The sequence below is a fragment of the Drosophila elegans genome, unplaced genomic scaffold, assembly GCF_018152505.1.
Source record: "Drosophila elegans isolate 14027-0461.03 unplaced genomic scaffold, ASM1815250v1 contig_208, whole genome shotgun sequence".
Taxonomy (NCBI): domain Eukaryota; kingdom Metazoa; phylum Arthropoda; class Insecta; order Diptera; family Drosophilidae; genus Drosophila; species Drosophila elegans.
In genome coordinates, this window is record NW_024545578.1 from 21,280,262 (window position 1) to 21,303,024 (window position 22,763).

Sequence of the window (22,763 nt, forward strand, 5' to 3'; positions counted from 1 at the left end):
ACCATTTTTAAATGTTGTCAAACCGTTATAAATTATTTGAAACCGGCTGGTCACACCAATAAATAGAAACATCTCTAAACTACTTTGGTATTTTCTTAACAGGCAACTACGGTCACACACAAATGAAGATTTATCAGCTGCAGCCAAAACAATCCGAATTTGTTGCGAAATTATTGAAGATCAAGGCTAATAACAAGGCTTAAAGATGGGTCGTGCCGAGGTGGGTACGCCCAAGTACCTGGCCAACAAGATGAAGTCCAAGGGCCTGCAGAAGCTGCGCTGGTACTGCCAGATGTGCGAAAAGCAGTGTCGCGACGAGAACGGCTTCAAGTGCCACACGATGAGCGAGTCCCACCAGCGCCAGTTGCTCCTCTTCGCCGACTCCCCTGGCAAATTCCTGCACAGCTTCAGCAAGGAGTTCTCCGACGGCTACATGGAGCTACTGCGCCGGCGGTTCGGCACCAAGCGGACCAGCGCCAACAAGATCTACCAGGAGTACATTGCCCACAAGGAGCACATCCACATGAACGCCACCAGGTGGCTGACCCTTTCCGACTACGTCAAGTGGCTGGGGCGGACGGGTCAGGTGATAGCGGACGAAACGGAGAAGGGCTGGTTCGTCTCGTACATCGATCGCAGTCCGGAGGCCATGGAGCGCCAGGCGAAGGCCGACCGCAAGGAGAAGATGGAGAAGGACGACGAGGAGCGGATGGCCGACTTTATCGAACAGCAAATCAAAAAGGCCAAAGCAAAGGACGGCGAGGAGGACGAGGGTCAGGAGAAGTTCACCGAACTCAAGCGCGAGGAGAACGAACCCTTGAAACTCGACATCCGCCTGGAGAAAAAGTTTCAGCCTGACACGGTCCTTGGAAAGTCCGCATTGGCCAAACGACCTGCCTCGGAAGTTGACGAAAAGGTCTTCAAGAAGCCCAAATCTATTGCCGGAGACAGTCAAACCCGGTCGGTGCTGGACGAGATCATCAAGCAGGAGGAGGCCAAAAAGGAGCGCGCCAACCGCAAAGACTACTGGCTGCACAAGGACATTGTGGTCAAGTTCATCTCCAAGTCCATGGGCGACAAGTTCTTCAAACAGAAAGCGGTTGTTCAGGAAGTCATAGACAAATATCAAGCTAAAATCAAGTTCTTGGACACGGGGGAAAAGCTGAAAGTGGATCAGGTAGGCAACTGGTCAACAATAATTAATATTGTAAATTAATTTAAGAGTATTTTATTATTTTTAGGCACACCTGGAGACTGTTATCCCGGCCTTGGATAAACGTGTTATGGTTGTCAATGGCGCCTATCGCGGATCTGAAGCTTTGCTAAGGAAACTAAACGAGCGTAAATATTCGGTCAGCGTGGAGATATTGCATGGTCCTCTAAAAGGACGAATTGTGGAAAATGTCCAGTACGAAGACATATCTAAATTGTCTAGCTAAAGCTTTCTAAATGTAAGATCTATAGATGTACCTATACTAAGCCAATTAATCCTAAGTACTGAGAACTCCGAGGTTTGTGATTATCCAACTTTTCAACAGGAGCGCCGATAACGAACTAAACTATAATCACAACTCTTTTAGTTCGTAACTTAAACTTGGCCGACTTAGCATTTAGCTTAATTAAACACGACTTTTTATTAAAAACTGGAACAGTATACTCAGTATATGTATGAATGCAAACAATAATTTTTGGGTTTAATTTGGAAACAATGAAACCGTCAAACAAAGCCCGATTAACGAGCAATAATTCGCATACTAGCAAAACTTAAACTAGTTCCAGCATTCGTGTAGTAAAGTGAATGTTCTTGATATGCGGATCCTCTGTCTTATTGTTATCCTCTTACGCTTTGGATCATCTGAAGATACAGCCGATAATGCGGAAGGCAGGGCAACTGGAAGTTGGTGGGATGCATTACCCCGACTTGTGACCGACATTGTGAACACGAAAGTGAACATTCTCACAGCTGCTCCACTAGAACTTATTGCCAACGCAATTGATACTGTGTGTAAGAATAACATCTTATAGTTATAAGAAAACTATTTTGAATTTAAAGTCTATTTCCTAGGTTCCTCCACCCTGTTTATGGGCAGAGTGCCTCCGAAAATCACTCCGGACATACAGAAAATGCATTTTCAGTATATGACTCCATGCCAGAACTACAGTGTGCCTCTACTGGAGGCATCGAAGCTGTGGAAGCACTCAAGGTTTAGCAAGGGACGCAAGGTGGTGATCCTGGCCACTGGATGGACCAACACTGTGAACGAATCCTCAGCCATTTCGATGATCTCCAAGGCATTCATGTGTCGTGGCGATGTGAATTTTGTGGTTCGTCCAGAGAAAACTTCTTTAAGATTATATTGCTAAGAATTTTTTTTCCAGATTGTGGATGCCGCTGACTACGTGGACACCTTGTACTCCTGGTCGGCTCTCAATACAGATTTAATTGGCGAGCACATTGGTGTGGGATTGACACATCTCATAGAGTTGACTCCCCTGCGAAATATCCATTTGATTGGTATGTTTTATTGCCCAGATTGAAAAATTCCTTAAAATTTTGTAATTTATTTCCATGTAGGACATTCCCTGGGAGCTCACATCATGGGCACTGCTGGTCGAACATTTAAGCGGCTGACCGGAAAGCTGATCCCCAGGATAACCGGCCTGGATCCGGCCAAACCCTGTTTCAGGCGGGAGAACATCCTGCCGGGATTGACGCAGGGCGATGCCAAGCTGGTGGACATCATCCACACCAACATTGGCATTTTGGCCAAGCGAGGTCCCCTGGGGGACGTGGATTTCTATCCGGGTGGGGCACATCCCATCCAGCCGGGCTGCCTGACCATCGGCTGCTCTCATACACGAGCGGTGGAGTATTTTGCGGAGAGTGCGTATCCCCAGCAGAAGAAGAACTTCATGGGCAGAAAGTGCGCTTCGTGGGACAAGTTAAGAAGACGGGATTGCTCTGAGGGAATCGTTTCCCCGATGGGCTATCAAATCAATCCCCAAGCTAGGGGCATGTACTATGTGGATGTAAATGGCTGGCCTCCTTACGGTCGCAATGCGCAGAAGTCTATTGACCCAAGCTTACGGACTTGCTATCTTTGCCAGACGTAAAGTTAACAAATCCCGAGAAATAGCAAATTTAACATTTTCCTAAACCTTTACACTGAATAAAGAATATCTCATTATATTTTTATAAATTAGGATTTGTTTTTTTTTCTCTTAATATGCCTTTACTTTTCATTATTATAATTTAGTCAAAAAAATGAAACGCAGTGCAGGGCTACACAGAAGGTATTAAAAGTATTAATTCAATACTAAATAATTTAATCACTTTACATTTTAGTTTACCGAAGAGTGTAAAACTGAAGTCTAAGGCCTTATTTTTAAACTACATAAATTGCGTTTTAAGAGAAAATTCATCATGTTATGAAATTTTTCATATCCAATAGTTTAAAATTCATGCAACAATAGTTTAGTATCTATAAAAAATTTGTTTAATAACATGTTTGCCCTATTATACTGAGTAGAATCATCGGATTTAACCTATTCCTGATCAGCGTCACCATCCAAAAGTTGTCTTTCTGTTGCAAGTAGTATATAACACGGATTTAGCCGGATCGGACAACAAATTAAATAGCTCCTATAGGAACAATCGGAAAAATAAATTCAAAAATTATAACTTGGCTGTTTTTGCATTTCTTTGTAATTCTTTTAGAATCAGAAATAATTTAATATTTCAGAATTAAGGGCTTAACCTAACAATCGGAAATATAAATAAACAAAAATTATAATTCGCGGTTTTTTATTTTTTTAGTGTTCTTTGAGATGTTGTAATTTTTTAATATTTCAGAATTACGATTTTGCCTATAGTGTCGACCATATAATATAGCTGCCATAAAAACAATCGAATAAATCAGTGGAAAATAATCAGAGCTTTACTATAGTTGTTTTAAATAATAATTATTTTGCAATAGCTGCAAAAGGATTTGCTTTCCTGTTAAGCATTTAACTTTTAAAATTGTTGCGACCTAACGCATTAAAACCAAATTTGAACACTTACCTTATGTCTGCCATGCATAACTTATTTGTTTTCTTCGGTTCAAGTGTCTTGCCAGTTTTAAATCTCTAATGTATATATATTCTGATATGTTCAAGAGCAGATTGATCAACATCCGCATATATTTTTCTCTTTTTCCGTACTTAAGTATACATCTAAGCTAGTTTAGTTTGCATTAGGATTAGTAATCGATTTGCGTTAGATCTAGGTCGTCATCAAAGGCCTCCGATATGGCTTTTTGGCTTTGCATGGCACGCTCTTGGGTTTCCGCAATGCGCCACAGCTCATCGTCGTCGTCGCCCATCAGCATGGAGCGATCGCCGCAGCCCTTGATGTCCGGTCGAGCTCTGGCCTTCGGCGCAGCGGATCCTGTGGTGCGCTTCTGCCGGTTGCCCATCGTTATCTGGCTCTCCTCGAAGTAGCTGTTCGGATGGTTGATGGTCGGCTCCGCGGTGGCGTTGTGGGTGATCTGGAAGTACTTGCCGCAGCCGATCTGATAGTGGCCGCGGGACACGAAGAACATCACCTCCTCGATGGCGCTGGCGGAAAGGCCGTAGGAGGAGAGTTTGGTCTTCAGCGATCCCGGGTCCATGTATCTGTAGGGACAGCCATGGCAATCGCCCGGCGTGGCCATCTCCTTGATGATCTTCGCACAGGAGTAGGGCGTGTAGTTCACCATGGAGCCCTTCTTGCCGTAGTTGTGGTAGATGTTGTACTCGTAGCTGCGCGCAAACTTGTCCGCGTCCATTTTCTTGGTGAACTCCTCGCGCCAGAAGCGCAGCGAATCCTCCAGCGTCACGCCAATCCCCTTGAGGAACAGGCCGTACTGCATCCGGCCGCCGTGCTTTATGTGATGCTGGGCGCGCAGGTGCTCGTGGCACATGCGCATGCACAGCGGCATGGAGGTCTTGGACAGCTGGTCGAGGGACTCGATGGGCACCGCTGCGTCCCGGCACACGGTGTAGTCCTTGCCGGTGTACGAGTTGTGCAACGCCTTCAGCATGCGGGAGATGCGCTCGTCGCCCTCCACCTCCTCCACCAGACCCTTGGCAGCCAGCAGTCCCCGCTCGATCTCGTCCTGCTGCCGCGTGCCCACAATGGACACCAGATCGTGGGTGTTCACATAGGCAAAGCCTGCCTTCAAGTAGCAGCGGCGACTTCGCACCAGGTCCATCACCTGGGTGAACGGCACCTTGTAGAAGTCCAGCAGCTCGATCTTGGCCACACTCTGGCCCACCGTACTCTCGTACAGGCCATCCTTGACCTCGTCCTTCTGGGCCTCGGTAAGCGGCTGCACCTCAAATTTGTTGGCCTCCAGGAACTGCTTCACCTCAGCGCTGCTGAGGGCGGCGAATTTGTACCGGAAAAGCTCCATTTCGCGGGCCACGAACCAGCGGATGAGGTCCTCCGAGCGGCAGTAGGCCAGCCGCAGGATGAAGTGCGAGATGTAGTCCCGCCGGCGGGCCTGCATGTCCGCCTCATGCTTAGTGCCTCCGCCGGCGGAGCAGAGTCGCAGGTAGCTGCGCAATCCCTCGCGGGTCAGTTCCGCATTCACGTACTCCTTCCACTCGTCGGAGAGCAGGCGCAGGTTCCGGGTGCTCGCGCGATCCAGGACGCGGAGCAGGCGCAGGCGCTCCAGGGCCAGCTCCTCGAACTCCTCGATGTGCACGTCGTCCGTCGGCGGATAGTGGTACATCATCACGTTCTGCGGATACTTGCTCTCCAGGCTGACCACCTCAGCCTTGACCTCAAGGCGCGGGCGTTTCTTCAGGCGGAATTCCATGGTTTTGTGCGAGCGTAAATTACAATTTGTTTAATGCCGTGTTTTTGTTTTGGCGCGTAAATACCGATAGGCAAGATCAGCTGTTGACGTTGTTATCGATAGGGCTATGCATCTTAATCGATAGTTGCGGTGTTGCACAAGGTCAACAAATTTGAAATATTTTTAAAATTGAACTTTATTAATACCGTTTATTTTTGGTAACATGTCACTCCATGGCTTTTGTTAAGATTTTACCAGTATTGGTTATAACTGTAATAAGCGTATTAACGATGATGGAAAATGTTTTTCCACAGTATATAGAAAGTAGTAAGAAAAAAATTCAATTTAGAATGTGACTTGGATCTAATAAATATTATGAACACTTATTGTTTTGAATATAACCGTATTCTAAACCATTATTTTGGAGCTCAGCTTTTTAAATAAACTTAAAAAAAAACATAACTTTATTGGTGCTCTTAGGTATATATTTGTATTATATAACGATTTATTGCCTATACTATGTTATTTTTAGTATTATCTTTACTAACTTTTTTCTTTAATAGGGTTAGGGGTTTTGTGTTTATTTTCCAGGTACTTGCAAAACTGACTAGAACTCTTTAAATAAAATTAAGGTATGCTAATAATTTTTTAAGCCTTGACCTCTTTGGAGTTGATGCCTATGACATCAAGTGTTCGTCTCAAGCGTTTCCAAAATAGTTTTCGCTCCTCCGATTTGGGTCCCGAATCGCCCTTGCCAGCCGGCCATTTAATATAGGTTTTCACATCCATCAGGTATTGCAGCGTTTTGGGACGCTTTCGTCGGGGAATGTCTTCTAGAAAAACCAGGATCAAATGCTCCTTGCTAACCTCGAAAATACTGCAAGGGAAATATGTTAGTGTTTTTAAGATTTAAAACAAAAAAGTTTCCATACCGATGCTGTGCCAAATACATTTCAAATTGACACCAGTGGCTTAGCAGGAACTTAGAGGATATGATCAGCATAAGGGAGTACGAACGGTCCATGCAGGAAATAATGTTATCCAGGATAGTAACTCCGATCTAGAATGGAAACAGGATGAATTACAATGATCAACGTTATTATTTTATTATATAAACAATATTGTTTTCATTTAAATTCAATACAATTTGCAATGAAAGTTTTTGACATTATCACGTTAATGTAGGAGTACGATCCATTTTCACTATTAAATAGGTTTATATAACCCCTATTTGCCAATTGGTAAAATGGAAAGAAAGTAGCGTGAATGTTGTAAATGTAAATATTAATAATAATATTTAAAATGTTAAGGAACTTTTAAAATATAAATGAATCAAAAAAGTATAGGGGTTATTATTAAGCATTGAATCGATTTTCAAGATACGCTTATTTAAATTAAAATTTCGGTTTTAACCAATTTGTAAATAGGAATAATATTTGGCTAAACTTAAAACTGAATCATAATCCCATATTAACGTGTTAAGAAACTATCAGTGTACATTTTACATCAAAATAAAGTTCTAGTTCTAGCCCACCTGAAAATCTCGTTCATGCAGACAAATGGATATATCCCTAGTTTCCTCCACGTTTGGCAATAGTTCGTTTAGCACCCAGGGGCGATCATTTTGGCAGTAGCTGATGAAGATATCGTAGACGGCGCTGGGATCCCTCTGGGATATCTGGCTAAAGCTATCCACCGCCTCTTTCGAGGCACTGGACAACAAGGCAGCGGACTTCAAGGATGAGTAATAGTAGTGAATGTGCCAGCGTTTCAAGTAGACAATGAACCCCAGGATGCAGACTCCAATGATACTGCCCAGCACTGCGATCACCGTGTTCGTAACGCGATGCAGTTCCTCCGCTAGATCATTCATCGTTCGAACCTGGCAGTTCAGCTGATCCACCTGGAGTTGATCGGTGTTGTTGAAGCAGTAGTACTGACTGGCCTCGTAGTCGAGTAGCTGGAATTTCAGGCTGAGATCGCTGCCCAATTCATCCATATGATATGGCGTGGCTGAGGAGCACTTGGAGATCTTGTGGTCCTCGGAAAAGATGCGCACCTTGATGATATGATTGACTCGATTGAAGTCCTTTACGTTTGTGTAACTCCTCTTCAACCAGGGAATGTAGCGACTTTGCCAGAGTCCGCGATCAATATGTAGTGATTCCGCCGCCATGAGCAGATCCTCGGCCACCTCTTTCTGGCTGTAGTTCAGCAGGTTGTAGGAGCAATCCGCATCCTTATTATTAGCGGCTGCCAACTCCACCACCGTTCTCAAACCGCAGTCGCATATGAAGTCATTCTCCCCCAGACTGAGGTAATCCAAGCGCTCAAAGTCCTTTAGCATCTCGTTGGACAGCATGTTGATGGTGTTACTCCTCAGGTTTAACACCCTCAAAGCGGAGTTATTGAAGAAAGCACTGCGATACCAGTTGCCCACATGGTTCGAGCTCAAGTCCAGGATCTCCAGCGACTCCAAGGACTGAAACATGTGCGGAGTGAGGGCATTGATGTTATTGCCCGCTAGTCCCAAAACCTGCAGATTCTTCAACGACTTGGCCCACTCCAAATCCTTGAGGTTTGATTGCTCGAAATACAAATACTTCAACGTATCGGCAATCCCGTCGAAGGCATCGTCAATAACATTGTACGACAGATAGGGATTCCCCGACAAGTCCAGACCCTCGAGAACCGTGTTCTTGAAGATCGTACTGCTAACCATCGGAATGGAGGTGTAGCACAGACTTAGGTACCTCAGCTTAGCCCCCAGATGGGCAAATGCCACCGCACTATTTCGCGTCATCTTCGAGTGGGACAAGTCCAGGTAGACCAACTCCGGCAGTAGCTTGAACACATACTGCTGGATCTTCAGGCCGTAGATCAGACTCAAAGCCATCTCCAAGGTGGGCAGCTGCAGTTGGTAGTTATAAGTCAGGAAGTTGGTGAAGGACAGGTCCAAGTACTGCAGTCCCTGGATGTAGTAGAACGTGTCGTGGTATATGGTCATTATCTTGTTATCCGACATGAAGAGTCTACGCAGGCCGGTGACGTTCCGGAAAGTGTCCTTGCTCACGTACTCGATGCTGCAGTTGCTTATGTCCAGCTCCACAAGTCGGGGAAGTTTCGGGAAACTCGCCCAGGCTATAAATTGCGCTAGAAGAAAGATAGTGAATATGCAAACCGAAAATTAATAAACTTTAAGATATTGTCTAGAAGGAAAATTACGCTTCAGTACCTAGTTAAAAAAAATATTCCTTCCTTTGGACTTAAGCTACTCACTCGAGTAAAAAAAGTATGCTACAAAAGATTAGTTTTGCATAGTGTAGTATAAAAAAATATATGACTTTTGTATACTTATTATTAAAATTAAATATTAAACCATAATATAAAAAAATGCTTTATAAATTGCAGTATTTAATATAAAAATATTTGTATTTATGGGGAAAATGTCAGATTTAAAATAGTTCCTACTTGATTAAGGTTTTTTTTTTTTAATTTAAATAAGGTTAAAATTTCTAATTTTTCAAATGTAAAAATTAATTCCAATCACATAAAAAGCTTTCATATTATAATAACTAAAATGTGCAATAGAATCAAAGAATAAATATATTTTAATTAAATATTAAATACTTGTATTTACCAATTTGTTTTTTTACCAGACTTGTTAACGTATGCTTAATTCAATGGTTAATATGTATTTCTTGAACAGATAATGAGTTTTTGTGTGTAATTGTATTTTAGGTGTGGTCTTACGTTTGTTTCCAAGCTGTTCAAAGCGATTTAGCAGTAATCGAATGTACTCCTCATAGTTTATACCCGTTAGGGCTGTGTGTGTTGTGTCGGTGTTGTTTTGAAAGTACAGATAACACTCTCGATCGTAAAGATCGGTGGCATTGTAAGCGAGTAGTGTTTCGCACCTGTGTTGTGTAGTGTTACTCACGTCCGAGCGGGTCTCGTTTAAAAACCGCTCAAAGGCTGAAATGGCGATGATGGATAACTGACCATCAGAATGTGGGTGCCAGGACTTCGACAAAGGATATGTGAGCAGCAATCCCACTTCACCTACCTTCGGCATCGGGAATGAGGTCGGAGAAATTGTTCCCCCTCAGCGAAAGAAACTTCAAGGAGTCCCTCATGGAGTCAAGGGTATTGAACGGAGCAGCACTCAACGTGTTGAAGGCAGCCGAAAAGACTTCTATCCTCCATCTGATGAACCTTCTCTCTAATTTCGTCCGGCGCAACAATTCAGAGTCTTCCTTGAGGTTACCATGCGATAGATCCAAATACATTTTGTTTGCTTTAAATACGAAATTGTAATGTAGTAATGGCATTTAATTATATTCAGAGTTATTAACAGGTAATGGCAAATAGTTTGTATATTCTTTGTAACAGCTAACTACCGTTGTAAAATTCAATAATTTTTATATTTTTATAAATTGTCTAGACATAAAAAACACTAAAATAATGAAGTCAATGTAGTTTAAAATAATCAGTTTTAACACCCTTGCAGGAGGTATTATAATTTAAGTCATTTCCGAACATTTAAAGTATATATATACTTGATCAGCATCACAAATAGAGGCGATCTAGCGGTGTCCATTTTCGTCTGTCGGTTCGTTTCTACGAAAAATAGTCTTATACGCTACATAGGTAAGCCAATTTGCGACTAGCTTTATCTAACTAGGTAAAAATTTTTATTTATCTTAAGAATGTTCAATGTTATTTATTAAGGTACTGAAATATTTATATTTATTTTTATTTTTAAATTGGCTTGATACCACTTAATGTATTTTTGTATTATTTTCGCCAATAAAATACATAGTTTCACTGCAACTTGATGATAAGTTATTTATTTGCTTCCTTTTCTTTATAATAATACTTTTATACTTTTATTTTTTTTATCTAAAAAAATGTGGCTTAAGTTTTTTTTAAGATGTTATAATATTTATTCATTATAAAGAACACCCAGAGAAAAACCATGCCAAACACAAATTTTTTCACTTTTAAATAAATATTTTTGGTACTGTTTTGTTTAAATTAATGTGTGATACTTTTCAATTTTTGTTTTTAAGAATGGAAAATTTTAAATTTAATAAAGAAAACAAATTTAAATCTTCAATTTTCCTATTAAATAACCAACGTTTAATTTGTTTTAAGTACAAATATATTTTGAAAAACAGTGTTCAAACATTTAAAAGTTTAATTTTACTATGCCGTTTCACTGACCGTTTTCCTCACAGAAGTACCGAGTATAAACATTCAGAAAGTCTATTTTCGCTAGTAAATATCATTATTAAATCTACCCTTTTAATTCATTCGTTGTACAAAGCTTTTACCGATAACAAGTACAATAATACTTAACAATTCAGGTGGCTTAACTTAACACTAAAAAGCTTTTATCAGCTGTCGATTTGAATTGCCGGAAGCGTGAAAATATACGACTTTGATTGCTGTTAACAAGGGTCAATCAAATTTTGACAGTTAACCGATTTTTTATGGGGCTTACCGAATTTTTTAGTTCCCTCCTTGAGGGTACCATTTGGATAGAGCCACCATATCACATCGTCTTTGATCATATCCAAAAGACATCTGTTGCCGTCATCCGATTCGTACTTCATGATGAGGGACTTGATATCAGTTCTCTCCTTGCTGGCTTCATCGGACTCCTCACTTGATGTCGTTGTCGTTGTCGTTGTCGTTGAGTCTGGATCTGTGATTATGCCCTCGAGTGTGGAGAACTCAGAGGAGATTGCTTGAAAATTTCCCAGCAAGAGGGACACTATTAAAGTCACATCCAATATGTATTTTGGATACATTTTCATTGAATTACGCACTTATTTCGCTTGCAAGAAGTGGTCATAAATTGAGTGGACACTTGTTTGATTGCACTATCATGCAGATTATAGCTTTTTACTAAATCACTAAGTCACACTGGTATAATTTTCAATATTTTTAGCCCGTCACGATTGTTATAATCTCTGGTTATTCCGAAATTGTAGCCACATTGTGACGGTTTAACACGATGAGTTTTGGCGGAAATTATTTGATTGCGATTAAACGAAGCGAAGCACACGCTTTGGGTTCCCGAAAAAGACTGACAAGCATATTAGCCTGGCTATTGGTCAGCGAAAATAATTGGTAGCAGCGATACATATTGATACATTGTGCGGCTAATTCTGCCATGATAGGGCTTATCAATTTTGGCAATATCTTCGCTTGAATGGCCCGCCACTATCAGCGTATCGCGTATCGCTATTTCGGTGGCATTATGCTCCCCGACTCACGCCCACGCACTTACTTGCTATCGGATAATTATCTGGTCTTCGGGAAATGGTGATTAGTGGCGTACTTTAATGGGATCGATGCTTTGGATATGGCTCGTTTTCCAGCAAGCAAATAAATTAAACCGAAACACCTCTTTTATAGTGCTCAAGCACTTGGAAATGTTTGCAGATAGAAAAGCCTTGATTTACTGCGTCCACAGTCGGCGGCGATAAGAAACCGTTTGGTGAATCTTAGATTATCATTTGATCGGCGATAGTGAAAGCTTACCACTAAAACACCTTGCTGCTCAAATGGCCAATTAATATTTTCGGTTCCCTTTTAGCAATATTATATAGGTTATTGCCCGTACAAATATTGATTGATAAATTGATAGGTTTGGGAGATAGAGCTCCTGTATTAGTGATCTGTAACCTTTTATTAGTGTTAGAGCAAATGGTTATGAGTTTGCCGTTGAGGAATCATTAAGTTTGGCTAATCTTTCACTGATAAACAAATCCTTTTAATGACTTGACAAAGTGCGAGTTGTTTAAAGTGCATTTAATCTTATTGTTTTTCTAGTCATAGTTAGTTTGATTATTATAGCATAGCTATCGCTATTCTGTTTATATTTTTATTAAGATTATTTGCAAGCAGTAAAATAAACACACAAAAAAGTGCAATAATAATGGAAATGCTGTTTCTCAATTCTTAACTCTTTAATTTTTATTAAAATATAATTTTCATATTTTGCAATGCATTCAAAAGCAAATTTAAATACAGATTTTATAAAATTTGTATTTTAATTAATTTTATAATTGTTAATATCGCAATAAATATTTTAATTTAAATATTTAATTAAAATTCGGTAGTATTCACCTTATTCTCACAGAGTATAACATAAAAGTATTTTATTTTGTGACAATAATTGGTTGTAAAATTATTTGTCAGCATAAGAAATACATGTAAAATATCAAGAATTTTCGAAATGTTTCTTACTTTGTTGGGGAACTTTCTGTTTATAATTTTAATGTTTTGCTGCAATCAAGGGTTTGTGTGTTAAAAAATATAAAAAAATAAGTTTCTTATTGTTTTTCGTTATATTTCTGATGCACTTCAGAAACCAACTTCAGGACAACTATAACATAACATAAAAAAGGCATAAAATCACATAAATTTTTCTTTAAATTTGGAATTTGTTTTTTAAAGGAAAGATGTTTTATTAGCACAAAAGGTGTGGTGAGTTTTGAGTTTCCCCCAGCAAATAAAGAACGTGTTGGAAAAGAGAGTAGATTGTTTCCCGCTGGAATTTGAGTGGAGTGGGTACTTACCACCCATCCAGTGAGCTCAATTGGAAACAGGTTTTGAGTGCCGAGATCGGATCTCAACTGAGTTCAGTCGACATCCAGAGCTCAACTGAGGCGGTGTCTTGCGGCGGCAGAAACTAGAGTTCATTGGCGATTTGTGTCCAAAGTTAAGTGAAGCATTTATACGCATCCGCGGTGCACAATGCGCAAATCGCCGGGCAGTTTGGCCTCCGAGGCCTTCTCCAGCTCCAACTCCTCGCTGAGCAACTCGTACAGCGACGGCAGCGACCTGGCCAACTGGGAGGAGTACGTGGCCGCCGACGGCAGTCTCTTCTACATGGAGTATGTGAGAAACGAGGAGAAGTCTGCTGGAGCAGCGGAGCGGCGGGTGGAATTCATGCGCCGTTCGCTGCGCCTGGGAAAGAAGTCGTCGCGTCGCAGTGGCAATCAAAATCAGAGTCAGAGTCAGAGTCAGAATCAGAGTCACAACCAAAACCAGTCGCACGGCCAGAGTCAGTTAGATTCGCAGGCGGAGCCGCAAGAGTTCCGATTCTCACAGTTCAAGACGGTTGCCCCCGATCCCAAGAAACTGGAGCTGGTCATAACGGCCGCCGATCGCTACCGTTTCGGACGACGCTCCACGGCGGTGGAGTCGATCCTGGGCTTCCGGGTGCTGCCGTTTGCGGATCAGCCGGAATGCCTGATGGTCGATGGCTTTGTGCACGATCTGAGTGCCCTGCAGCATGGCATCAAGCGGGGGGATTGGTTCAGGTCCCTCAATGGCATCGAGTTGTATGCCAGCAATGTGGACGAACTGCTGCAGCAGTTCGTGGAGCCCACCCAGGTGTGTCTGGGCTTTCAGTCCTGCGGATCGGCCAGTGCAGCCAACGCCACGGACGCCGCCTACAAGGACAACCAGCCGGAGGAGCAGGTCTGCAAGGTGGAAAACTTTGCCATGTTCACGGCGAGGTTCGAGCAAATGCTTATGGCCGAGGGCAATCCGCCGGACATGCCGGCCCTGCCCTTTGCCATGCTTCTCCTGCCACCGGAGTGCTATCAGCACGAGCAGCAACAGGACTCGCTGTACTACTACCCAGAGACGCCGGACAACTTCCTGTTCAAAGCGCGCGGCAGTTTCCTCACTCTGCACGCCGTCCTCAGTGAGCTGCACACCCAGCCGCTGAGTTCGCGATTGCTGGTGGAGCAGGTGCAGTACCAGGTCAACTATCGCCGGCTCAACGGCTTCCTGGTGCTGTTCGCCTACGCCGGAGCACTGTGCAGTGCGGCGGAATGCAGTCTGCGGTCGGACGAGCTCATAGGCTACATACGCTTCTCGCTGCCTGGTCTGGTCCTGGAATCCTTCAGCGAGGCGGAGGGCGGAACGGAAGTGAACGGCGGATCGGCGCTTAAGTTGTTTTTGAGGAACTTTTGTGAGATCCAGCGGATCCGCCTGCTGGCCAGGTGTCGCGGGGTCATCCGGTTCGAGGAGCTGCTGGGACAGTCGCGAAGCCTGCCGCTGCCCAAGGAGGCCCAGCTGCGCATCTTCGATGCACTGAGCGAAATGGAGGCCATGGACTATCGCAATTGGAACGACGAACCGCTGACCACCCACCGGGAGTTCTTCATCTACGGCAGTGCCCTGTACTACGATGGATTCCTGGTGGCCAGCCTGCTGCCGCCGGAGGTGAGGGTCAGTGTGGAGGGTTTCCTGCGCTGTCGCGGCATCTTCGACCTGCTGGGCGCTGCTCCGGGGATCCGAGTGCGCGAGATGTATGTGTGGGAGGAGATTGTCCTGCCCAGTGCCACTGGTCGCTACTTCCTAACCATCTGCACGCGCAATCACCTCAGCCTGGCTGTCATCCTGAAGATCTTCGATGCGCCGGACATGGCGCCGGATGCGGTGGTGGGTCCGTCGCTCTTCTACATCGAGGAGATCCAGGAGACGCTGGACCACCTGGTGCAGTGCGGCATCGAGTCGCTGGCCATGTTCTGGTCCGTGTCCAACAAGAGGCCCGAGGTGCTGGAGGCCACGGCGACGGCGGCGGCGGACGGCAGGGATCAGGAGAAGGAGCCCAATAGCCGGCTGGAGTCGTTCCTCAAGCAGAAACTAACCGTACTCAGTCCCTCGGTGGAGGAGGAGGCCCAACTCTGCTCGTCTTTGGGTGGATCCTCCATACACAGTTTGACTCCCAGCGAGGACGACTCATCGCGCCGAAGACTGACGCCCATCCATGGCGCTGGCGAGGATTCGGACAGCGGCTCCGACTGGGAGAACTTTGCCGTGCAGCATCCACTGCACTACGGACTGAATCTGGGGGGCGAGAGCCACAATCAGAGCCAGATGACGGAGTCCATGTGGAAGGAGATCAACAACGTGGTGCCGGTGAAAATCTCCGCCGGCTGGAAGAACTGTGTGCTGCACTACGTCTACATCGACATAGCCAATGGGTCGCTCTTTGCTCCATTCACCGACACTTCCGAGAGTTCCTCCCTCCTCTCGGAGATCCGCCAGGCCTGTCACATAATCCACGCCGTGCTGGAGAAATCGAAACACTATCGCCGCCAGCTCACCGAATCCTCGAGGACATCAACGAGCTCCAATGGCCACAGCAGCCATGCAGTGTCGCTGGTCAAGGAGCACGGCCTTACCCTGGAGGCCAGTGTGCAGCCCAAGCCGGAGGGTCAAACCGCATCCCCGAGGAGCAGTCGCTTCGTGGTGGTCGGTCGCCTGTTCCAATCACCAGCCAAGGAAGTCTACGTCTGCCACCGCTCCGATGTTCCCCAAAACATTGTGGAAATGGCCTTCCGATTGTCCTTTTTCTCCATGGGATAAGGGTTCAATTTCAATTTGGTTGGAATTCAAAATATTTATTTATTTTAGTTCCCTAAGAAATACCCGGAATGTGCAACGTATTTAAAATTGAACGACCACCCCTAATATATAAATCCTTAATTAGACTGCAGCTTTATTTAATACAATTCAAAGAAAGTAGCGGGCAAATTTTAAAGTAGACATTTTTTTAAATTCATTTATTCCTATTTTTAAATTTGTCTTTATTTAGAAAATACAAAAAAACAATTGTTTTTAAGTGATTTATAATAGCAAAAGCTTTAGAAAATGGTTTTGATCTACTTGATTATATTTAAAACATTCCAATTCTTAATCAGTTGATTTAAGAAACAATTTAAATTATAAGATAAATATTTTTTGAGCCGAAAAAAACTTTATTTTTATTATTGTCTTTTCCTTTAAAACTGCAAGTAAGGCAAAAACTCTCACAAAAATTCTATATTTCTGTTACACCGCTGAGAATAAATTTTTTGTGCGAATGTGTTTCATTCATTCATATTTTATACTAGAGAAACGATCAAAAATGGTCACTATTTTTAGAGTTCGGTGGGAGGGACCCAATCTAAAAGTAGTTCCACGCACCAGCACACAAGAGACACACCGAGAAAGAAATGAAATCCACGTGCACCAGCGGCTCAAGGTGGTGCTGCCCAAATAATCAGCCTTTGCCAATTTCTCAAAATACAATATTGCGATCGACAGTTGTGTTTGAGTGTTGCGTGTTGCGTGTTTCAAGAAAAATAACATAACATAGCTGAATGCTGCTTGCAATGGACAAGAGGTCGATTAGATGGATTTTCTGCCTGGTTCTCTGCTCAACGGTCATGGGATTGGAGGAGGAAACCGACAGAGGACTACTCAACATCACTAGCAATCCATCGGATACCGAAAGGCTTCCAAAACTGCCCAGCGAGGTGCAAAAAGCTGTGTGCACTGTGACTGCGGGGGAGGTGAAAGCATCTGCCGAGGCTGTCACCACAAAAACCCTCAAAGGAGTCTGTGGATCAGGTGAGTCAAGTTATCTATTTACCTTTTCTTCTTAAAAATCAACTAGAATTTTCGGTTCAGATGAAATGAACATGGCATTTAGGAACCTGGAGAACAAACTTTACGAGGAGCTGCGTGTCATGAAACTGATTTTGGTGCATTTGGCCAAGGCAAACGGTCTGAAAGTTAACACCGCAATGCCAACACCTGTGCCCACTCCACTTCCACCCATCAATCCATCGAATCCCTCTGCTCTGCCCCACTTCAAGTCGGTAGATCCTGCAAAGCGTTTAACCAATTCAACTAATTTTAAAACTGAGGAAAACGAGGTTGCCCCAGACTTTGGCGCTAAAAAGGTGCCCACTCTAAAGAATTTAGAGACGAATGGGAACTCGGATCTGGGAGCTCGTGAAGATGAAGTCGACAAGTTCAATAATACCGTGCTGGCCAATCAGGATGTAAAACTGTTCACCTACTACTGGAAGCTGGAGAACGTTACGGAGCTTATCAAAGCCCCCAAATTGGCCACCGTCAGTAGCCCAATATTTAGCTTTAAAGGTAAGATAAATTCAAGTTGCAATATATATCCCCACTCTAATTTAACCTTACCTTTTTTTCAGGAAAATCACTGCAACTCAAGTGTACCTTCCATCACATGAATCGGGAGCTGCTGAACTTGCAACTGGGTTACGGCATCTTTAACCCGCAGTCGAAACCTGGCCAAAGCAACAACATATTGCTGGAAATGGACGGAATCTTTCAGAATGCCAAGTGGAACGAGGATGTGGCGCTGAAGCATAAGATCTCCATACTGGATCAGAACCACCTGCACCGAAGGACACAGGACCTCAGCTCACAGGCGCTCAACAAACTGGACATGGGCTTCTCCATTCCGAACAGCGTACTATTGGGCAGCACGTTCATCAAGCAAAACGCTCTGTTGATACAGATTCTTTTATATTTGTGAATGACAGAACAACGTTTGTATCCCGGGGTTGGGCTATTAAAAACAAAGAGAGACCAAAACCATGTGCTATTTAAAAGACCTGCTTCATTCATATCCCTGCTCCACTTTAAAGCTTGCTGCGAGCTCCCTTGGCCTTGATGTCGAGGAATGGCAGTGCAATGGGGTACAGCTCCTTGCACGACTTGAAGGTCACAATATCGCTAATAGGCTTGTGACGCTCCATGTTCGTGATCTCCAGTGGCTCTGCCTCGGTCGTGGCATTCTCGTCGGTTTGCTGGGACACAATGTGAACGGACAGAACGCGTCGCTCATCGCCATCCTTTGCGATGAATTTCTGTGAATCAAAGGGGGTTAGATAGGGCAGCTTTGACACCGGCTAGTGTATATTTCCGCACCTTGAAGTACTCTACAAAATCGGCCTTGCTGATCTTACGCAGGATGGCCACCTCAGCCTCTTCCCTTTCGAAGTGGTACGTCTGCATGGCTATTTCGCCATAGAACTGGCTGAATTGCTGGAAAATAGTCTTCGGCTTTTCCAGCTTCTTCACCGCCAAAGCCTCCTTGTGTCGCTCGAATTCATCCAAGGGCATATCCTCAATTACTTGCTAAAAACAAGTGAAGTAAGTAATATGGTACGTGCAATAGATGATGGATTTTGGTTTATTACCAGATAAGTTTGCAGAAAGTTCTCGATGCGATCCTCGACGAAGGACGGATGCTTTGCTGACTGCACAATGATGCGAATGCCATTAGCTCCATTCACCTTACGCACGCCACTAAACACAATGTAGCCCAGTTGTTCCTTTGTGCGCAGACAGTCGTAGCAAGGTTCGGAGAGCACCTGGGAAACCAGGTTCACCATTATATTTGTGTGATCCGTTTGTGCGCCGCACTGCAGGTAGAGCTGTGTGCATGAGCTTTTGTGGAACTCGTTTTCCTTTTCGAATAGGTAGCTGTCGCCAGCAAGCAGCTTATACTCCCGCTTCTTTAGCATTTGCCGTGCCAGAATGGGAAGTTTTGACGCATTGGTAGCCTCCAGGCGGTTGTTAACTCGTCCCGCGATGTCCGTAGCCTGTTGCTTGGTCACATTGCCAAAAATGAAGCACTCCGTGTGCAGCCGTTGGAAAAACTCCTTAGCAAAGTTCAACACTCGATCGTAGGTAACGACTTTAAAATAAATTATATTAGCCAACAAATTTAACAAGAGTAATACAAGCTACAAGTACTACTTACGTTCCATGGCGTCCAAGAGCTCCACATTCGCCCAGGCATTTTCAGTTAACAACAGAGCTAAATAGTAGATGGAATGCTGATAGGGTTGCTCAGCCTTAAAGTTTTTCAGTGAACGTACGTATTCCTCCTTCAGGATGTCGAATCGTTTCTCGTCGATGGAGAAGTCAAAGAGGTGATCTAAGAGCTTTTCCAGAAGCACAACCTGCTTGTCACTGAATCCTCTAATGGTGAACTGAAAACGAGGGAGTTTTAAATTAAAACAGTTGACATTTCTCTTGTTTTGGTTAAACTCACATCAATGCCACATGTCTTGCCCATCACACTGAGTTTAAGGCTGGCCAGCTCCGCATCGTACAAGTATTCGTTGAGCTGATCCTTGAGCAGCATCACCATCATATGGTTAAGATTGCAATTGAGGGGATCCAGATAGGCAATCGGATTGGACATGTCGAACGTCATGCAAGCCTTCGGTTTATTGAACTGATTGTCCTGTTTGTGCCACACCCGTAAAATGGGCGTATCCATAATGATCGTTGGATGTTTGGGAGCATCGGCAGGAACCTCGGAAATGTCAAAGTTCGTGGGTATGAAACTGTTTGGCAGGGCCAATTTAAGGTTCTCGTTAAGATCACATGTCTCCCAGCTCTAAAAATATTTCGATTTTGTTATTTTATGACTAAATACTTACTATGATAATACTTACTTCCACCGTGTCCTTGTTCACGCGTTCCACGCCGTACTTGGTTTTGTAGTACGGCTCCGCTTGATTGCAATCCTGCTCATAACTCTGACTCACCATTACGATGCGACTCTTGGCGGGAACAAGCTCGTCCAATAAACTTTTAATCAGATCCGGACGCCATTCGTTGCTCATATATGGAGCGATAAGTACCTCCTCCAGGGGGAATATCTGCATGGACGAAACGGCATGCGTGACCAAACTCTCCGGCTGTTCCTTTTCCTTAAACCGGAATCTCATTTCGTTAAGTTTCACGCACTCGTCGAAGATCCACTTTTTGGGACCCTCTTCGCGCAGCATTCCCAAATACTGAAACACGATCTTCACAATGTCATCCACGTGCTCCAAGCCCTCCTGTGTCAGGTCGACCACAATGTCGAAAAAGCCAAAACCGTTTTGCGTGTTCTGATGTCCGGCCATAAGACTGCAAAAAAGTAAGGGATGTTAACTATGAATCAGGTACTTAATTCATATAAACTTACTCATTGCACCAGCCCAGTCGTCGCAGTTCGGATAAAATGCTTCCCTTGCCCTCATGACCGATGAGGTGTGTCAAATAGTTATCGGGCTATAATTAAACAAGAGTTTCAGTGGACTTAATACAGAGAAATCCTCAGATTGTTTCGTAGCCACATCGCAGTGGTACCTTAAACTTACGCCCGACTTGTAGTACTGGGTCAAATCGTCTGTGGTAAAGCTTATTGTCAGCGATCGGATGTCTTTAATAGGCACTATTTTCACCTTTTGTCCGTAGCGCTCATCAGCATACGGGTGACGTGGCCAATCGGGAACATCAACGTTTTTGTTCTCGATTTCGGAGAATTTCTCCAAGACCATGCCCTCAAGTTCGTCCAGCGATTCTGTTTAGTAAGACTGATTAGTAACTAAATGAAAACTACTAGAATAAAACCAACCTTTGCCAATGACAGCCAGGCACATGATGTTGGCGGAGTACCACTTCTTGTGGAACTTGAGCAGCTCGTCCCGTACATCAATGTTCTTAGACTTGGGTATTTCCGAGAGCGTGGTCTTGTTGCCGCTGCCAAACTTGCTGTAGGCATGATCTGGCTTGGCAAGGTGCCGGTTCACCTGTTTGATACGCCACAAGTCGCTGGGCAAGTTCTTCTCATGCTCCGAATTAACCTGGAATTCTTTAGTTTATAGTTCTGTGAAAGATAATACCAAGCCTACTGTGTTTACCGCATTAATTTCCCTTTCCGTGGCGCTGGGCGTGAACAAAGGGGCAATGAAGAACTGGGCAAAGCGATCCAGGGCTCCATCCAACTTATCCGGTGCCACGTGGAAGTGGTACTTGGTCATCAGGGGATAGGTGGCGGCGTTGCTGCTTCCACCGCTTTGCGAGAGGTATGTGGTGTAGCCATTCTCGTGCGGATACTTCTCGGTGCCCAGGAAGAGCATGTGCTCGCAGAAATGTGCCAAACCGGGCAGGCTCGTGGGATCGGACATGTGGCTGCAAGGGTTTAATTTATTAGAGAAGTTTTCAAATGTAATTTGGTTCAAATTACCCCACTTGCACGGACAAAGCTGCCGCCGAGACATCTGTGTTGGGATCGCTGATCAGCAGGACCTTCAGGCCGTTTTCCAGCTGCAATCCTCGGTAGTCACGTGTGTCCTGTTGCGACTTTTCAATGTTGTTTAACCTGTGGCACACAAATCTTAGCCATTAGATCATCTTCAATACAAATGACACAGCAATTACATACCTCAGAATGGGCTCCATGTTGTCGGGCTTCCTGGTCGCGGACTTTTGCGAACCCTCGGCAATGGTCATTTTGGGTTTGTTCAGGCTACTGATCGATCGATGTGATACTACTATGCTGGTCCTCAACGCACTTGACCTATGCGAAATAAGGTTTTAGTCGGATCCGCTGGCGAAAATGTTATTTATTGCTGCCAACCGTCGACCAAAAACCGCTGTTAAGGCAAAAATCGATTTTCTGCACGTAAGATACATTGAGTTTGTGAAATAGAAGTAACGTCGGAACTCCGGCTTCACGTAGCGCCCCTACGTTCGAAATTTCTGGAGTGGGCGAAGTAAGTTTTTGTGCCGGATGTTTCCGCGTTTAATCAATTTTAGACTTTCTTTTGCCAAAAGATAAACTCCTCTCGTTTCGCAACAACTACAATACGAATAATCATCTGTTCGCAGGGTTGCCAAGGTTCAGAAAAAGAACACAAGTGCCAAGCGTTGCCATATCATTGCTTTAGCAGTAGTTCCGAAGCGGTGTTCCCAGTTCTAAACCGAATTTCGAATTAAATTTAAGAAAAGGTAATTTTTTTAAATTTTTGGTTTTGATTTCTAAGTAAAAGAGTTTATTAATTTACCTAAGATTTTTTATATGTAATTTGATATTTTACATTAATATTTAACAAACTGTTACATTTTTTGTATTTTATTATTATTTTTCATTCTAACTTTTTGCATTTAATGTAAGTACTGAATATTTTACTTATAAATGCGTGTTCAAATTTTAATATATCTTGTGTATACCTTGAACCTGAATTTAAATGAATAAATAAAATTACATTACAATCAATATTACAAAATAAATTTCAGAGTGTTTTATCTTAATTT

At 43.6% G+C, this 22,763-nt stretch overlaps 7 protein-coding genes across 12 annotated transcripts; 4 read left to right on the forward strand and 3 right to left on the reverse strand.

The window, feature by feature from the left end:
- The first annotated feature begins 100 nt into the window (after positions 1-100).
- Positions 101-1,685, forward strand: LOC108142741 (DNA/RNA-binding protein KIN17). The gene is made up of 2 exons (XM_017266764.2): positions 101-1,177; positions 1,242-1,685. The coding sequence occupies exons 1-2, from the start codon at positions 206-208 to the stop codon at positions 1,437-1,439; spliced, it is 1,170 nt and encodes a 389-aa protein (XP_017122253.1). The 5' UTR covers positions 101-205; the 3' UTR covers positions 1,440-1,685.
- A 110-nt stretch (positions 1,686-1,795) lies between these two features.
- Positions 1,796-3,200, forward strand: LOC108142742 (vitellogenin-1). 2 transcript variants are annotated; one of them, XM_017266765.2, is made up of 4 exons: positions 1,796-2,005; positions 2,066-2,325; positions 2,380-2,515; positions 2,576-3,200. In XM_017266765.2, the coding sequence occupies exons 1-4, from the start codon at positions 1,810-1,812 to the stop codon at positions 3,112-3,114; spliced, it is 1,131 nt and encodes a 376-aa protein (XP_017122254.1). In that variant the 5' UTR covers positions 1,796-1,809; the 3' UTR covers positions 3,115-3,200. The 2 variants fall into 2 exon arrangements, with proteins under 2 accessions (XP_017122254.1, XP_041563874.1); XM_041707940.1 differs by having other exon boundaries at positions 1,929-2,001.
- A 948-nt stretch (positions 3,201-4,148) lies between these two features.
- LOC108142873 (DNA primase large subunit) lies at positions 4,149-5,891 on the reverse strand. The gene has a single exon (XM_017266947.2). It carries the CDS (start codon positions 5,841-5,843, stop codon positions 4,242-4,244), a length of 1,602 nt encoding a protein of 533 aa, XP_017122436.1. The 5' UTR covers positions 5,844-5,891; the 3' UTR covers positions 4,149-4,241.
- A 412-nt stretch (positions 5,892-6,303) lies between these two features.
- LOC108142222 (toll-like receptor 13) lies at positions 6,304-12,355 on the reverse strand. Of its 4 annotated transcripts, none has more exons than XM_017265937.2 (6): positions 11,329-12,355; positions 9,889-10,119; positions 9,576-9,797; positions 7,357-8,975; positions 6,755-6,882; positions 6,304-6,699 (listed from the first exon to the last, which is right to left on the reverse strand). In XM_017265937.2, the coding sequence occupies exons 1-6, from the start codon at positions 11,642-11,644 to the stop codon at positions 6,471-6,473; spliced, it is 2,745 nt and encodes a 914-aa protein (XP_017121426.1). In that variant the 5' UTR covers positions 11,645-12,355; the 3' UTR covers positions 6,304-6,470. The 4 variants fall into 4 exon arrangements, with proteins under 4 accessions (XP_017121426.1, XP_041563805.1, XP_017121428.1 ...); XM_041707871.1 differs by having other exon boundaries at positions 9,889-10,078; positions 11,329-11,454; XM_017265939.2 differs by lacking the exon at positions 9,576-9,797.
- A 1,117-nt stretch (positions 12,356-13,472) lies between these two features.
- On the forward strand, positions 13,473-16,702 carry LOC108142697 (protein inturned). Its single transcript, XM_017266707.2, has one exon. The coding sequence runs from the start codon at positions 13,593-13,595 to the stop codon at positions 16,221-16,223; it is 2,631 nt and encodes an 876-aa protein (XP_017122196.1). The 5' UTR covers positions 13,473-13,592; the 3' UTR covers positions 16,224-16,702.
- Positions 16,703-16,708: 6 nt separating this feature from the next.
- Positions 16,709-18,254, forward strand: LOC108142698. The gene is made up of 3 exons (XM_017266708.2): positions 16,709-17,249; positions 17,310-17,786; positions 17,849-18,254. Exons 1-3 carry the CDS (start codon positions 17,000-17,002, stop codon positions 18,193-18,195), a joined length of 1,074 nt encoding a protein of 357 aa, XP_017122197.1. The 5' UTR covers positions 16,709-16,999; the 3' UTR covers positions 18,196-18,254.
- On the reverse strand, positions 18,169-22,331 carry LOC108142696 (insulin-degrading enzyme). 2 transcript variants are annotated; one of them, XM_017266705.2, is made up of 13 exons: positions 22,087-22,331; positions 21,892-22,026; positions 21,694-21,828; positions 21,368-21,638; positions 21,082-21,310; positions 20,825-21,027; positions 20,650-20,735; positions 20,132-20,591; positions 19,723-20,073; positions 19,429-19,660; positions 18,863-19,362; positions 18,591-18,800; positions 18,169-18,529 (listed from the first exon to the last, which is right to left on the reverse strand). In XM_017266705.2, exons 1-13 carry the CDS (start codon positions 22,140-22,142, stop codon positions 18,302-18,304), a joined length of 3,096 nt encoding a protein of 1,031 aa, XP_017122194.1. In that variant the 5' UTR covers positions 22,143-22,331; the 3' UTR covers positions 18,169-18,301. The 2 variants fall into 2 exon arrangements, with proteins under 2 accessions (XP_017122194.1, XP_017122195.1); XM_017266706.2 differs by having other exon boundaries at positions 21,892-22,331.
- Between the last annotated feature and the right edge of the window lie 432 nt (positions 22,332-22,763).

Bases quoted from the DNA above. Each gene is read 5' to 3' on its own strand.
- LOC108142741 (XM_017266764.2), top strand. From the start codon at position 206: ATGGGTCGTGCCGAGGTGGGTACGCCCAAGTACCTGGCCAACAAGATG. The intron at 1,178-1,241 runs GTAGGCAACTGG...TATTATTTTTAG, and splicing joins AAAAGCTGAAAGTGGATCAG to GCACACCTGGAGACTGTTAT.
- LOC108142742 (XM_017266765.2), top strand. From the start codon at position 1,810: ATGCGGATCCTCTGTCTTATTGTTATCCTCTTACGCTTTGGATCATCT. The intron at 2,326-2,379 runs GTTCGTCCAGAG...TTTTTTTTCCAG, and splicing joins GTGGCGATGTGAATTTTGTG to ATTGTGGATGCCGCTGACTA. The intron at 2,516-2,575 runs GTATGTTTTATT...ATTTCCATGTAG, and splicing joins GCGAAATATCCATTTGATTG to GACATTCCCTGGGAGCTCAC.
- LOC108142873 (XM_017266947.2), bottom strand. From the start codon at position 5,843: ATGGAATTCCGCCTGAAGAAACGCCCGCGCCTTGAGGTCAAGGCTGAG.
- LOC108142222 (XM_017265937.2), bottom strand. From the start codon at position 11,644: ATGAAAATGTATCCAAAATACATATTGGATGTGACTTTAATAGTGTCC. The intron at 8,976-9,575 runs GTAAGACCACAC...TCTTTCTTCTAG, and splicing joins TGAACAGCTTGGAAACAAAC to CGCAATTTATAGCCTGGGCG. The intron at 6,700-6,754 runs GTATGGAAACTT...TTTCCCTTGCAG, and splicing joins ATGTATTTGGCACAGCATCG to TATTTTCGAGGTTAGCAAGG.
- LOC108142697 (XM_017266707.2), top strand. From the start codon at position 13,593: ATGCGCAAATCGCCGGGCAGTTTGGCCTCCGAGGCCTTCTCCAGCTCC.
- LOC108142698 (XM_017266708.2), top strand. From the start codon at position 17,000: ATGCTGCTTGCAATGGACAAGAGGTCGATTAGATGGATTTTCTGCCTG. The intron at 17,250-17,309 runs GTGAGTCAAGTT...TTTTCGGTTCAG, and splicing joins CAAAGGAGTCTGTGGATCAG to ATGAAATGAACATGGCATTT. The intron at 17,787-17,848 runs GTAAGATAAATT...CCTTTTTTTCAG, and splicing joins CCCAATATTTAGCTTTAAAG to GAAAATCACTGCAACTCAAG.
- LOC108142696 (XM_017266705.2), bottom strand. From the start codon at position 22,142: ATGTATCTTACGTGCAGAAAATCGATTTTTGCCTTAACAGCGGTTTTT. The intron at 21,829-21,891 runs GTATGTAATTGC...TGTGTGCCACAG, and splicing joins AACATGGAGCCCATTCTGAG to GTTAAACAACATTGAAAAGT. The intron at 18,530-18,590 runs GTGCGGAAATAT...TTTGATTCACAG, and splicing joins ATTTTGTAGAGTACTTCAAG to AAATTCATCGCAAAGGATGG.